This window comes from Cucurbita pepo, chromosome 9, assembly GCF_057944985.1.
Source record: "Cucurbita pepo subsp. pepo isolate OVF chromosome 9, ASM5794498v1, whole genome shotgun sequence".
Classification (NCBI taxonomy): domain Eukaryota; kingdom Viridiplantae; phylum Streptophyta; class Magnoliopsida; order Cucurbitales; family Cucurbitaceae; genus Cucurbita; species Cucurbita pepo.
In genome coordinates, this window is record NC_141806.1 from 5,814,912 (window position 1) to 5,829,958 (window position 15,047).

Consider the following 15,047-nt stretch of genomic DNA (forward strand, 5'->3'; position numbering starts at 1 on the left):
ATTTAGAGGAAGATCATGAGTTTATAACCAAGGAACACTATCTTCATTGATACTAAGTATTTTGTGCAAACTAAAAGTAAAAATACGTCATTGACTTAGTCATGCCAATAGAATTCTGAAATGTTGAACAAAGGGTGTACTACTCTTTGAGTGTAACAAAAGATGTACTACCAATTGTTCGAGAGCTCTGAGAGCCCTCAATAGAATCTCTTTGGTATATTTTGTTCGAGGAAAAAATTGTTGAGAACTATCTAACTAAGAGGGAGGTCCAAATGCCGATGCCAACGCCAACACCAATGCCGATTACGGTTTCGAGATTCAACTTTCCGATTTCTTTCGCTACATCCCGGACGAAGATTCTCACTTGGTCGTTCTTATTCCCAAAGCCTGCACATCCCTCAACGTCCTCTCTGCAACCAGTATGTTAACGTTTTTTTTTTATTTCCCAATACTCTTGATTATTGATTATTGAAGAACACAAAATTCAAGAAAGGGAGAGGGGAGTTAATATCTCAAAGATCTTTATATCCGTAAAGAACCTTCAACAGTGTATTATGGATCTAAATTCCTAACCTAACAAATATGATAAATGAAGAATACCCAATTTTGAGCCAGATTATCAGCTTGAGCTATACGAATCAAATTGTCACAAATAAAAGTTTATCCTCAACTTATAACTTTATTTCTGAACGATGCACCATAGTTTTTTAAGAGAAATAAGTACCTAAACATACATTTCCTTTAACCAGAATCACAGAAAATCCTAACATTTCCTAGCAGAAACATGGAGTGTCCATCAGGATCAGGATATGGAGGTCTGATGGTTATTATGAACTTGAAAAGCCTACCATCTTGGGTTACTCTTGCTCTTGCCACCATTGTAAAGGCGGAAGAGACTGAAAGCTGAAATGCAAGACAGCGCCACCATGCTCAGACTAACCACCACCGCGCTTGCAAGTCCTTCCCCAACTTGGTTGCAGAACTTTTTGTACAGATCGCATATCTTCATCCACTGCAACTCCGGCTGCCCCAACTTCCCAATCACTGCTGATTGGGCGGCCGATGCCACTGCTGCCACCGTGACATATGCCATGATCTGCACAAGTACCTTTACTTGTCAAACTGGAACGTTACTCATCCTTATATTCTTAAGAACTCTTGGAATAAGCTGATGCTCAAAGTGGACAATATCATATCATTGTGGAATTTGTATGCACTAGAGAGCAACATGCAGATAATTTAACCAAGGCCCTAGCAAGGGTTATGTTTGCAGGGATCGGTCCGAATCGAGTGCCCCATTTAGGCACTAAAAAAAATCCATCATTGATTTGAGATATTGATAAGGTGAATACCCAGTCTATTTACCTTGTTTAGAGTTAAATCCAGAAAGAAAAGAAAAGAAAGAGACCCATCCACCCCGTAAGGAAAGGACAGGACAGGAGTAAAGGACGGGACAGGTTCCGGTCACTCTTTCGATGCCATGCCATTGTGGTGGCACGGGAACCACTGAATGGGGGCGGTTTGAATCTCATCGCTGGCGTGTGGAATACAAGTGTATCCAAGCACAGCGCAGCCAAGAGGGTCCAAGATTGCTTCGTCGAATGGGCTGGCCTTTTAATAGGGGAATTGTCGGGAGTGAAGAATCTCGAACAAAATCAAGTTTGCGGAGGAGATTGTGAGCTAATAAACTTGAGCTAGTTGAACAAGTTACTAACTTATATAGTAACTTTAGTAGAATGATTAGTAGACTTAGTAGAACAAGTTACTAACTTATGGAGTAACCTTCCGTAGACTTGTTACTCACTTGTTCAACTAGCTCAAGTTTATTAGCTCATATAATTTATGAACAGAAAGTTATATTGGTCGATAAACAAGTATATGGACCAGAGTTTTAAGATATTATTTTCATTGAAAAGCAAATTTTAAGACCAGAACTAATCTTGTTTGGAAGTGCCACCATGATGTGCACGAATTTTTTTTACTCTGTTTGGAGTTGACCACAAATAATTCATGATAATTTAACTAAAAAGGACTTTCTACAAGTTTTAACCGCAAAGGGGCAATAATAAAACTTCTGGAAGTATCAGGACTAAAGTAATTTAAACTATGGTTGAAATCTATGGAGTAAAAAGCTTGTGATTTAACCAAAACTAAACGACAACACGTAAAAATGTATGGACAAATGGCAAGATATCATATAACAGAGGTTGGTAGAACCAAAGTTTACTGGAAACTTGCATTTATTCAGGTTATAGCCATATAAGAAGTGATATTCCCCTTAGTCCATGATAATGGAATCTTTAGTCAATAACAATCCAAGTCATGAATCGATTTAATCATGGTCAGAATCAAAGATTACTCGCAGCAGAAGAGATAAGAAACAAGCAAAAGCATACAAAGAACATTATTCCTGTGTAAAATGGTCATCAAGTTTATTCAGTGAAAATAGCAAAAAGGGTTAAAAAGTTTGGATTTACAAAGGGAATTTCCCAGGTCTATATAATTTACCTGATCGCCAGAGAAAATGATCCAAGCTAAAGGCTTGCTGAAGAGCACAGTCCCTCTCACCATGTTTACCACACATCTGAGTCCTTGTACCAAAGAGTAAGCTGCAGCTATTGCATTTGCTACCACCAAAAACCTGTGTTATATCTTAGTATCAGAGAAGCAAGAGGAAGCTCTGTAATAATTTTGTGCTAATTTTTTAGCCTACAAGGGAAAATCATCATTCTTAATCTTGTTCAATTTAGGGTTTGAGTTTAGTAATAGTTTAATTTGTAACACCAGAATCTAACAAACAAACATATTTCGATCGCTGGGTCAAATCCAACAAAAAGGCTAGTAACTGTAAATGGGCAGGACCAATAACATCTCAGAAGTTTGTAGTAGTTAATAGGTAGGACCAAACTCGGACCAAGTACAGAAACAAAATACACTGTTACTGTCAGGCTCAAACATACAAACAAAGAGATGGAAAGAGAGACAGAGAGAGAGAGAGAGATTACACAAGAGCTTTCATGTCCGTGAATTTGGCCCTCTTTCGAATGGAAAAGATATATTTAACTTCAGTATCAGTCCCCACAAGAACAGCAGCAAGAACTCCAAGGCCACATATCACAAACCTCAACACCAACTCAACCACTCTCACCCTCTTATCAAACACCTTCAAATTCGAGCTATGATACACAGGGACATTCCCAGGGCTAATACCAACGCCAGAGTAGCTCATTTTCTCAACCCCAACGACCAAATCAAGAGAGAGAAACACTAACTTAAAAAAAACCGCCTCAATTTTCAGTCAGACATTTCATCAAACACTTGTGGGGCATGCACAAAGGCACCCTTCTTATAAGCCGCTCTGCACCAGCGCCAATTAAATACGTGACAACAAACGGGTAAAATTCAATAATATCTCATATAAGGTAGCGAAAATCGCAGCCAAGTTAGCAAAATGAAGACGAGTGGCGAAAACAGAGATTCTGGAAGCGGGTTTATTAAAGATTTTACAGATGAAGGCACCTCATGCTGCGAAATAAAGGCGGGGTTTAATGGAGTCGATCTCAATCTGGTTCGGCATTGAATGGCATTACACGGAGGTATTTGTAGAGAGTGAATTTAATGGGTTTTCTTAATGGTTTTCATTTCTAGGAAGAAGAAGCTTTCTAGTCCCGAGAAAGCGTGGCGACAGATAAGGTGGGGACGCCGACACTTTTATAGCTGAAATATCACCTTAATTTAATACAATTTTCAACATTTTCAATATACCTTAAAATTCACATTTAATTATAAATTAATAAAATTCTCAATAATTAATCAAACCAAATAATTCATTTTAATATTTAATATTTAATATTTAAAATTATAGAGAATAAATTAAAAATTTTCAAAAAAAAAAAAAAAAAAAAAAAGTAAAATTTCTCAATTTTTAAGGTTTTTTTTTTCTTAATATTTAATTTATTACTCGATTCTTAATTTTAAATCTTAATTCTTAATTTTGTGTCTTGTTTATATAATCATCATATTTTTAAATTATTAAATTTATTAAATATAAAATTAAAAAACATCTTAATTTTTTATTTTGTGTCTTGGGTACATAATCATCATATTTTTAAATTTTTAAATTTATTAAATATAAAATTAAAAAACATCTTAATTCTTAATTTTGTGTCTGGTTTATATAATCATCATATTTTTAAATTATTAAATTTATTAAATATAAAATTAAAAAATATCTTAATTTTTAATTGTGTGGCTAGTTGTATATAATCATATTTTTAACTTATTAAATTTATTAAATATAAAATCCTAATTTTTAATTTTGTGTCATAATCATTATTTTTTGAAATTATTAAATTTATTAAATATAAAATTAAAAAGCATCATAATTGGGGTATATAATCATCATATTTTAAAATTATTAAATTAATAAAACTGTGTTTAATGGATCTATAATTTATTTTAAAATTCAAAAGCTTTCTAAATTAATATATTTAATTAATTAAAATGTGATTTATTTCTTTAAACCCTTGAGCTACAAAAATTGTAAATGTTTTTAACGTATTAATTATATTTAATTTGAAATTAAAAAAAATGGGGTTAAAATTGACTACTCATATTTAAGAATTAAAATTATTTATGTTTTTTGAAAACTACGAACATCAATAAATCTTCATCACCAATCCTCTTTATTAATATAGTCGGTGGCGATAAAATTTGTTATTTATTTAATTTCATTTCATTTTTCTTGTTCATGTACTCTAAATATAAAATGTATTTATTTATTTATTTTCAAAATAGTGTGCATAGAAAGCTAGAAAGCCAACAAGTAGTTAATAATAATAATTATTATTATTGTGATATGTGAAGAGAAACAAAATACCCTCGAGGGAAACCCTGAAAAGGAAAGTCCAAAAAGTACAACATCTACTAGTGATGAGCTTGGGTCGTTATAGTTGATATCAGAACTCGACACCAGACAATGTGCTAGCGAGGAGGTTGTTCCCTGAAGGGGTTAGACATGAGGCGATATGCCAGTAAGGATGCTGACCCCGAAAGGGGGTGGATTTGGTGGGGATCCCACATCGATTGGAGAAAGGAGCGAGTGCCGGCAAGAACGTTGGGCCCTGAAGGGGGTGGATTGTGATATGTTCTCTAAAGGAGGTAGACATTAGGCGGTGTGCCAATAAGGACGCAGGGCCCCGAAGGGGGTGGATTTGGTGGGGATTCCACATCTCTTGGAGAAAGGAATGAGTACCGGCGAGAACGCTAGGCCCTGAAGGGGAGTGGATTGTGATATGTTCCCTAAAGGGGGTAGACATGAAGCGGTGTGCCAATAAGGATGCAGGGCCCTGAAGGGAGTGGATTTGGTGGGGATTCCACATCTCTTGGAGAAAGGAACGAGTACCGGCGAGAACATTGGACCCTGAAGGGGAGTAGACATGAGGTGGTGTACCAATAAGAACGCAAGGCCCCGAAGGGGGGGTAGATTTGGTGCGGATTCTACATCTCTTGGAGAAAGGAACAAGTGTCCGCGAGAACGCTGGGCCCTGAAAGGGGTGGATTGTGATATCCCACATTGGTTGAGGAGGAGAACCCCTTGAGGGAAAGCCCTAAGAGGGAAAACAAAACAGCAATAATTTTTTCCTTAAATTCCGGTATTGTTTTGTTGTAGTGAGATCCCACATCGGTTCCAGAGAAAAACAAAGTATTTTTTTTTAAAAGGGTATGAAAATCTCTCCCTAACAGACACGTTTTAAAAATCGTAAAGCCAACGACAATACATAACAGGCGAAAACGAACAATATCTACTAATTCAAATACACACGAATCTCGACATTATAAGTATAATAAGTGGATGATATTGGTTAGGGGAGGAATGATTAAATTTGGGATGAATTTTAAAAGCATTCACATTGTTGTTGGTAGGCCATTGTATGCGGTAGGTAAAATGACTCAATTGGTCACCCTTCACATGATGTAATCAAAATTAATTATGTTAATATGGTAATTTCCTCTTCTATTCTTTTTCATTTCTAATTAAAGCAATGATCAAGTTTATTCTTTAAGTTTCTTTCCTAAAGTCTTTTTTGTTTTTATAGGTTACGAGTCAAGGAAATGGGCCCTTCGTTTTTTAATTTTCATATCAAGGACAAGACGTGTATAAACACCCGTGGTCTTCCATGAATGGAATGTGTTTCTAAGCTTATGAATGTGACATGTATACTCAATCAATGCACTATTTCCACACATATTTTTGCCTTGGGATTTGGTAAGAGTTTGTCATTTGCTTTGCTTTACTCATTTATGGGTATGGAATAATGTGAAAATAACTTTTTAAGAAACCATCTTTTATAAGGAAAAAAAAAAAATGCCAAAATGGGGATTTGAGGTAAAATTTCAATAAATAAATATTGAAGAAATAAATCGAGAGGGAAAAGTGAGAACAAAACGAGATAGTATTGGATCAATACCCGTTCTTGAGATCACTCAACAATGCACATACTCGATCAAGATGAACGTATCAATTGAGGCTTTGCACAACCTCAATATTCCAACATCAACACAAAATGTTTGCTGGATTTCTTGCACCCTCTATCTTCTCCAAATACATCACCATCTTCCACTAATTTTCGAGTGAAATGGTATCGCATTTTGTGTTTTGTCTTTGAATGATAGACTGGGTTTCTCGCCAACTGCATGACACTCTAACTATCTACCTGAAGAATCTTCTTGCAGTGCTTCTTGCCTAATTTTCTAGATAGTCTGTCATCCATATTATCTCATTTCCAACTTCAGCCATTGCCATGTACTCAGCCTCAACAAATGAAAGATCAAGCATTTCTGAAGCCTAGACATCCCATCATCCGTAGCTTGCTCCAACTTAGTTGTATCCTCCAATTGTAGGGCCTCATCAAGGGCCTTCGCTCCCCTTCATCAGTCACCAACCGATAGTGTAAAGAATGTACATACCTATCTAGTACTCTAGATGATCTTTTCAACACCTACTCAGGTGTCACTTGCTCTGCTTCTAGTTCGTCAGCAACATCAAGAGTTTCTTGAGTATCTGCTACAACATCACTAGATGAATCTTTCAGGAACTCAACCTCAACTCCCACTTGCTTCACCTCTGATTCCTCAGCAACAGTCTCAGGAGTTTCTTGAGTATCCGCTACAACATCACTAGGTGAATCTTTCAGCAACTCAACCTCAACTCCCACTTGTTTCGTTGTCCTGGTACTTTTCTTCAATTCTCTAACAGTCTTTGTGAAGCTAACTCGTTTCTGTTTGTTCATAACGCAGTTCTCACAAGGACTCATATCAACAGATTTCAGACCTTCCAAAACTTCTTTCGCAGCCAGATCTTCATTCCTTTAACGCTCATATGTCCAAGTCTATTGTGTCATATACTTGAATTTGAAGCACTCTCAGCAACAGCAGCTATGTTCATACACCCTGCAGTGATGTATGAGGTTCTAGATTTTGTGCCACGTGCTACCACCATAGCACCCTTCAAAATCTTCCACGAACTCTTCCCGAACTTTGTTGCATAACCTATGTTATCCAACTGACCAATAGAAATCAGGTTCTTCTTAAGATTAGGAAAATATCTGATATCCTTTAATGTCCACTGGTTTCCTGCTAGAGTTTTTATGCAGACATCCCCTTTTTCTTCAATCTCCAAATCTTTGTTATCAGCAAGCTACACCTTCTCGAAATTTCCAGACTTGAAATTTCTAAACAACTCTTTATTTGGAGATGAATGAAAAGATGCACCTGAATCCAAAATCTCAGATTCAATCGGACTGTCCACGCTGAGGATTAGAGCATCTCTAATGTCTTCTGCTGAATTTACCGAGTCATCGCCGTCCTCTAATTTGTGATTTTGCTTCCTCTTTGATCTTGTACAATCTATCCGAAAGTGACCTTTTTCTCCACAACTCCAACACTTTACGTTTGGTTTGTTTGGAGACTTTCCTCGGTTACTTGATTTTGATCGCCCATTGTTTGGACCCTCTGATTTACTTTTTCCCCTTCAATCAACACTGAGAGCATTGCCTGATGAATCTCCGATTTCCCGTTTGCGAATACTTTCGCTAAGAACTACATCTCAAATTTCATCGAACTTCAGTTTATCAGATCCTCGTGAACTGCTGATCGCGACAACAACAGTATCCCACAACTTAGGTAAAGATGACATCAAAATCAATGCCTTAATTTCATTTTCGAAATTAATATCCACCGAACTCAGTTGACTTGTAATCATATTGAATTCGTTTATATAACCAACAACAAATCCACCTTCAGACATTTGTAGATTAAACAGCCTCCGTATCAAATACACCTTGTTTATAGTCGACGGTTTCTCGTACATATTCGACAGCGCCTTCAAAAAATCTGGCGTTGTCTTCTCCTTAATAATATTGAACACCACGTTTTCGGACAGCGTCAACCGGATCAACCCTAAGGCTTGATGATCCTTGAGCTTCCACTACTCCGTGGTCATAGTATCCGACTTTGAAGGGAATGAACTCTTCATCCACGTAGCGGAAGCATTGGGAACCGTTTTGATTTTATTATGAATTAAAAGAAAAGTAATAAATAGAAGAGTAAGAACTCTACCTTCGTGGAAACCCTAGCTTGCAAGACTCCTTGGAGTATTCCAACCATGTAGAAGTTCATCAACATTCCACAAGATCTTCCTTACTATGACTCGAACACAAGGTCAAGGCTTGTGGGAGCCCTGTGGAAAGAAAATCTCAAAGGGATTTGAGAAGAAGGAGTTTCGAGAATTCTCTAGATATGTAATTTCATTCTCCAAATAAAGTGGGAGAGATTGATGTGTTTTGGCTCAACCCGAAGGTTCTATTTATAAGGACTCTTGGATAATCTTTGCTAAATAATATATTTGCATATTTAATATAGTAGGATATAATACCTTATACAAATCATATTTAGATATTTTAAGATATCCTAATATATAATTAATTAATTTGAACCTCATTCAAATTTCAAATATATTTTAATTTAATGTATCAAAATACATCTGAAGGGAATAAATTCTTCATCCACGCTGCGGAAGCATTGTGAACCATTTTGATTTTTATTAAGAACTAAAACAAAACAATAAATAGAAGAGTAAGAACTCTACTTTGTAGAAACTCTAGCTTAGAGTTGAAGTATTCCAACCATGCACTAAAGCGGGTGGGAGCTTGTGGGAAACTCTTGAAAGAAAATTCCAAAGGAATTGGAGAATAAGAGTTTCGAGAATTCTAGATGTAATTTTATTCTCCATAGAAAGTTAGAGAGATTCGTATGTCTTTGACTCAACCCGAGAGTCCTATTTATAGAGACTCTTGGATAATATTTGTCAAATAATATATTTTCATATCTAATATATTAGAAAATAATATCTTATACAAATCATATTTAAATATTATAAGATATCCTAATATATATTTAACTAATTTGAATCTCATTCAAATTTTAACTATATTTTTATTTATTGTGTCAAATACAATAAATATACTTTTCATTTAATATATATTTTTCTCCATTTAATATATATTAATTTGAATTTTTCAAAATAATATATTTTTCTCCATTTATATTTATTTCAACCCTTCAAATTAAATATATTTTCTCTATTTATATAATATTTTTAATATATTAAATATTAATTTAACCTTTCAAATTTATGGAACATTTTAGCTTACTATCAGTTAGGAAGGAGACCTTATGAATCTACAATTATAAGCTCCAATGATACAAAATTAATTAATTAAACTTTTTAATTAATCAATTTACATTCATTAACTATAGGTCACTCCACTGTAGACCTAGAGTTACACTCTTATGCACTACAGGACAAGTTATGTTCATTGATATAATCATTACAAGCAAGTCGATCATTCACGAGTTATTCATAATTACAGTTGGAACAAAAGTCTGTTTTACCTATGTAATTACATCTTACACTTTAAGTACCATTGATTCTCTAATGAACAATTTGTTTATGATCCAATCATAAACCAAGTCACTCTCGGGCCAATGAGAAGGTGGGGCCCCATTGTTCAAGTCTCGAAATCAGTACTTAAGAGAAAACTCATCTACTCTCCATATAGAGAGAGAAGTGAATTCCATCTCATGATATTATATTCCCAACTCCCTATTTGGTCAAGTCCACAAAATGGTAGGCATATTGAATCAGCTAAAAGAGTCATTCTCACCCAGGTAAATTAAAGGACAAACCCTCACAGGCAAGAGTTCATAACTCACTCAAGATTAAGATCGAGTCGCATATGATCCTCATATAAAATATTAATCTTCTCAATTAATGGATTTATAAAGAGAGATTAAATATTTCTTGGTCCAGTCTTATATAAACTCATTGTATAGGATACCCTCACTTACATGTCTCCACATGAATGATTTGGATCAAATCATTTGTAACCATTACAAAGTGGGCCGTATAAATAGTGTTAACAGGATAAGGCACCCAACCTTATCCATATAGACTTTTAGGTTATTACTTGAATATGATTCTCTTGCATGTCAACTGCATATTGTTCAAAATTACATTAATAACCTTGGATTTTCATACACTGAATAACCATTAAATTACGAATAAAATAATAAAATTTTAGTTTAAAAAAATAAATAATTAATTACTGGACTTTAGGGCAAAAATCCTAATAAGATCATGATAAGAACTCAAAGTCAAGAACAGAACTAAGAGGCTAAGTACTTCCAATACAAACTAGAACAAGACAAGAAAGAGTGTGGTACCCTAGCATATCAAGGACACGATTAAGAGCCTACAAGTAGGCTATTTATTGAATCTTATATTCGTTCCTTATTTTTTATTTTTTTTTCAAGTAATAAGGAGCTAATCGAGGTCGGGACCGGACTCTAGAGTAGGTGTCATAGACAAGTCTCACCCGTCATCCTCAACCCTGTTGTTTTAAAATGTTTTGTGTCTATTCCTTCCTTTGTGTTTTAATTGTTATGTTGTGTTTTAAATGCTTATGTATAAAATTTATTTTGATATAATATAAATATAATGTATACTATGTTTTAAATTCTCTTTGTTTTATTTCACGAAAAAATTACAAGTCTTTTTGGAGTCATCAAGTCAGCCCGGTCCTTATAATAAGGATTCATTCTAGATTGCCAAATGCATCCGGGATCAATGCTATAAATACAGCAGCCTACTTGATCAATAGAGGATCGTCAGTACCCTTGGGTTTCAAGTTGACAGAAGAGGTATGGACAAGAAAAGAACTCAAGTACTCTCACTTGAAAACTTTTGGTTGCCTTACATATGTTCGTGTTGATCCAGAGAAGAGTGACAAGCTTGATGTTGTGGCAGTGAAGTGCTACTTCATAGACTATGATTTTGACATGTTTAGGCACAAGTTTTGAGATGTCAAGAACAAAAGAATCTTGAGACATTGTGACATGACTTTTGATGAAAATGTCTTGTACAAGGACAAAAAGAAGAAAAGTTTCAGGACAATGAAGCAAGTGGAGTTGAGGTTGAGTTTCAAAAAAATTTACCTAGTGATGTTGTAGCAGATACTCAAGAAACTCTTGAGACGGTTGCTAAGAAACCAGAGGTGGAGCAGGTGTTGAGAAGATAATCCAAAACTATCGGAGTACCAGATAGGTGTTTACCTTCGTTACACTATTTGTTATTGACTCATAAATGAGAACTAGAGTTCTTTAATGAGGACTTACAGTTAGAGGATACAACCAAGTGGGAGCAAACCATGGATGATGGGGTGAGTTGAATGTCTAGGCTTCAGAATTGTGTTGCTTCTTCATCTACTAAGGCTGAGTATGTGGCAATAGCTGAAGCTTGAAATGAGATGATATGGATGACATACTATCTAGAAAAATTCGGCAAGAAGTAGTACGAGAAGATTCTTTATACAGATAGTCAGAGTGCCATACAGTTGGTGAAAAATCCAGCCTATCATTCAAAGATAAAACACATTAGAAAGTGATGTCATTTCACTCGCAGGTTAGTGGAAGAAAATGATATGTGTTTGGAGAAGATAAATGGTGCAAAGAATCCGGCAGACATGTTGACAAAACGGGTTGATGTTGGAAAATTAAGGTTGTGGAAAGTCTTAATTGGTATGGTGCAGATGTTGATTGGAGAATGAAATACGAGAATTATTGGGTTAGGGAGTTTGTTGGTTATTTATACCTTACTTAAGGGTTATCATTAGAAGCTATATTTGGTAAAACTCTATATAGATAATTATATTTATATAGTTATATCGGGTAAAATTATATTTAGTAAACTGAGTGATTTATATATATATATAGGTAGTGATCTCTTGTTGTACATCCATGAATTCTTTAATATAAACTTTTCGTCAACATTCTCGTTGCATTTTTCTCTCCTATTCTTTGTATTCATCTAGATCGAGTGTGTGTTGTTGTCGATCCTAACACACCTCCACTAAGCTTGACAATGAGGAAAAAGATAAATTTGTGGACACTAAATCTTATCGAGGTATGATTCGATCTCTACTTTATTTAACTGCTAGTAGTCCCGATATCATATTTAGTGTTTGTCTTTGTGATAAATTTTAATATTGTCTTAAAGGAATCTTATTTGCTTGAGACTATTTATTTACGCTTGTGGTATCCTAGAAATGTTGAGTTGCAGGAGGATTTTGTTCGCAGCTTACTCGACCCTAAAAGTACCCTTGCTAATTGTAAATTTATTTGTAGTTCATTAGCTTTTTAGTTTAATAAAAGCAAAATTTTGTTGTCTTATCTTCCACCAAAGTTGTTCTATGGATGAAACAGTCTCTTCGAGATTTTAAATTAAAGTTTGATAATGTGCCTATATTTTGTGATAACACGAGTACTATTACTTTGACAAAAAATCTTATTCATTATTGTAGGATTAAGCATATTGATATTAAGCATCACTTTATTACAAAGCATGTATTATTTTTTCATTTTGTGAGCTTTAGTGACAATACAACCCTAATCTTCAGACCAATGATCTAAGTTTTTGTCAAGGTAAGAACATTAAATCAATGAAAATAACACCTCGTTATACAAAATTCAGATCAACCAAGAGATAAAGCTAGAATTAGATTATCTCTTAAGATCAAAGGACAAAGATCTAGAAACAAGATTTGGAACCTTGTTCTAAATAGAATCACACCACAATCGAAACATGATCAAGGCTTGATTGAATTGCTCAGATACAATCTATCACAAGAATTGCTTAAAACTTAGAAATGACAAGGATGATGCTCAAATTCCAAGCGTGAAAGTCTCAATTTGAGATGATATGAACTAAGAGACATCAATCATACTTTATGTTTCAATGAAGATGTGAAGAAAATATGATTGAAATTATCAAAAGATATTTCAATTCATGCCACATTGAATGTAACGACTGATCTTCGAAAATACCGAATCACGGGTCACCACGTGGACTCAAGAGTAAAAAAAACCTTTCAATACTTCTTGTTGTTTGAATAGGGGACTAAAAGTTAAAAGTTGTCCAATATACATTTCAAAAAAAAAAAAATACTACAAAACACATAACGAGAACCCGCGGAGTCACATAAAAAGAAACGATTCGTAGGTTTTCCAAAAACATCAAAATCATAACCAATCTAAGGGTCCCCTTCTGCAGCTGCACGACTCCACACGTCCCCGCCACCGACCCAGATCTACTTTTCTCTTGAAGAAACAACACAAAATGAGTATATAAACAATACTCAGTAAGCAACCTGCTCGTAAGCTCTTGTCGAATTTAGCCCTATTCACGAGATCCTAAGTTTTGTGCTTGAATAGTCGCTAGCCAGAGACCTAGTGGTGCCTGACAACATTTAACTGTTCCTAAGATTAGTAACTACCTGCCACTGTGCCTCGCTAGGTCGGGTCAGTCACTACCTGTCTTACGCCCTTGTCGGCTCAAATCAGTAAAACTACCTGTCGTAGGAACAGTAACTACCTATCACTATGTCGCTCGGCTAGATCAGTAAAATGGCCATGACTCGTCCCACTAAGCACCTCTGACGTGCTACCACAGTAATTTACTGTGATTACCCTCAACCCCTTGTGGGTGACTACAAAAACGGTACACTATCATGTATGTGCTTCATAACTTATGATAACTAGCACCTAATAAATTATCCAACTCACAAAGGGTAACAATGGGCTACCCAAGCCCCACACCCAATGCCTAACAAAGAACCACGGTACGTCACCATGCTAAGTCACGTAATAACCATCTAGCTCAACATAAAAACATACCATCCCAAACGCCTATAAGAAATTTCACATTCATGCTAACGAAACTATATAACCATAACGACAATCAAAGTACAACCACACAGATTATCGAAGTACCACCTCCATGAACTAACTTTATCCATTCCTAAATACTGTACTAAATTATTTGGCCACAAATCCAAACCGACTCCTACAAGCAATTACTTAAAAACTTGCTCTAGATGGTTACTTACCTGATTGTAGACTTCCCAAAACTTTATCGAGTCTTCAAGTGTCCCATTGACTAAGCTAATTGGAACTTTCCTATAATAAGGCATTATGGAATGTGTGAGTCAAGTACCTAAATCTGAATGAAGACGAATCAAATGGTGTGAAATGGGGAAAAAAATCGGGTTTCGGTTCTGTATAGGTGGGTTGGGTCGGGTCGGGTCGGGCCCCCTCAGTTTTCGGCCTCTTCTTCCCACCTTCTTCTTGATCTTTCTTTCCTCTCAACCACCCATGTCTTCTTCTCCACAAGGACTCACCAACTTCCCTCGACAATAACCTAGGTACACCGATTCAGTCAAATGTATTAGGGTTTTGGAAAGGAACAACGAAAATAACACCACTAGGGCTTACCGTCAGCGTTCTCCCTTCCTCAATCGTTCGGCCCACCGTTACTGACGAGCACTTCAAGCTCCGTCATTCGTCTCCTCCGCTCCACCCTCTCCTCTGTCTTCTTCTTCTTTTTTTTTTTTTTTTTTTTTTTTTTAACTCTAGAAGAGTAGTACAACTCG

At 35.5% G+C, this 15,047-nt stretch overlaps 1 protein-coding gene across 1 annotated transcript; it reads right to left on the bottom strand.

Moving 5' to 3' along the window:
* Positions 1 to 659: 659 nt before the first annotated feature.
* On the bottom strand, positions 660 to 3,677 carry LOC111802749 (CASP-like protein 2B1). The gene is made up of 3 exons (XM_023687231.2): positions 3,006 to 3,677; positions 2,509 to 2,641; positions 660 to 1,096 (listed from the first exon to the last, which is right to left on the bottom strand). The coding sequence occupies exons 1-3, from the start codon at positions 3,227 to 3,229 to the stop codon at positions 845 to 847; spliced, it is 609 nt and encodes a 202-aa protein (XP_023542999.2). The 5' UTR covers positions 3,230 to 3,677; the 3' UTR covers positions 660 to 844.
* Positions 3,678 to 15,047: the final 11,370 nt, after the last annotated feature.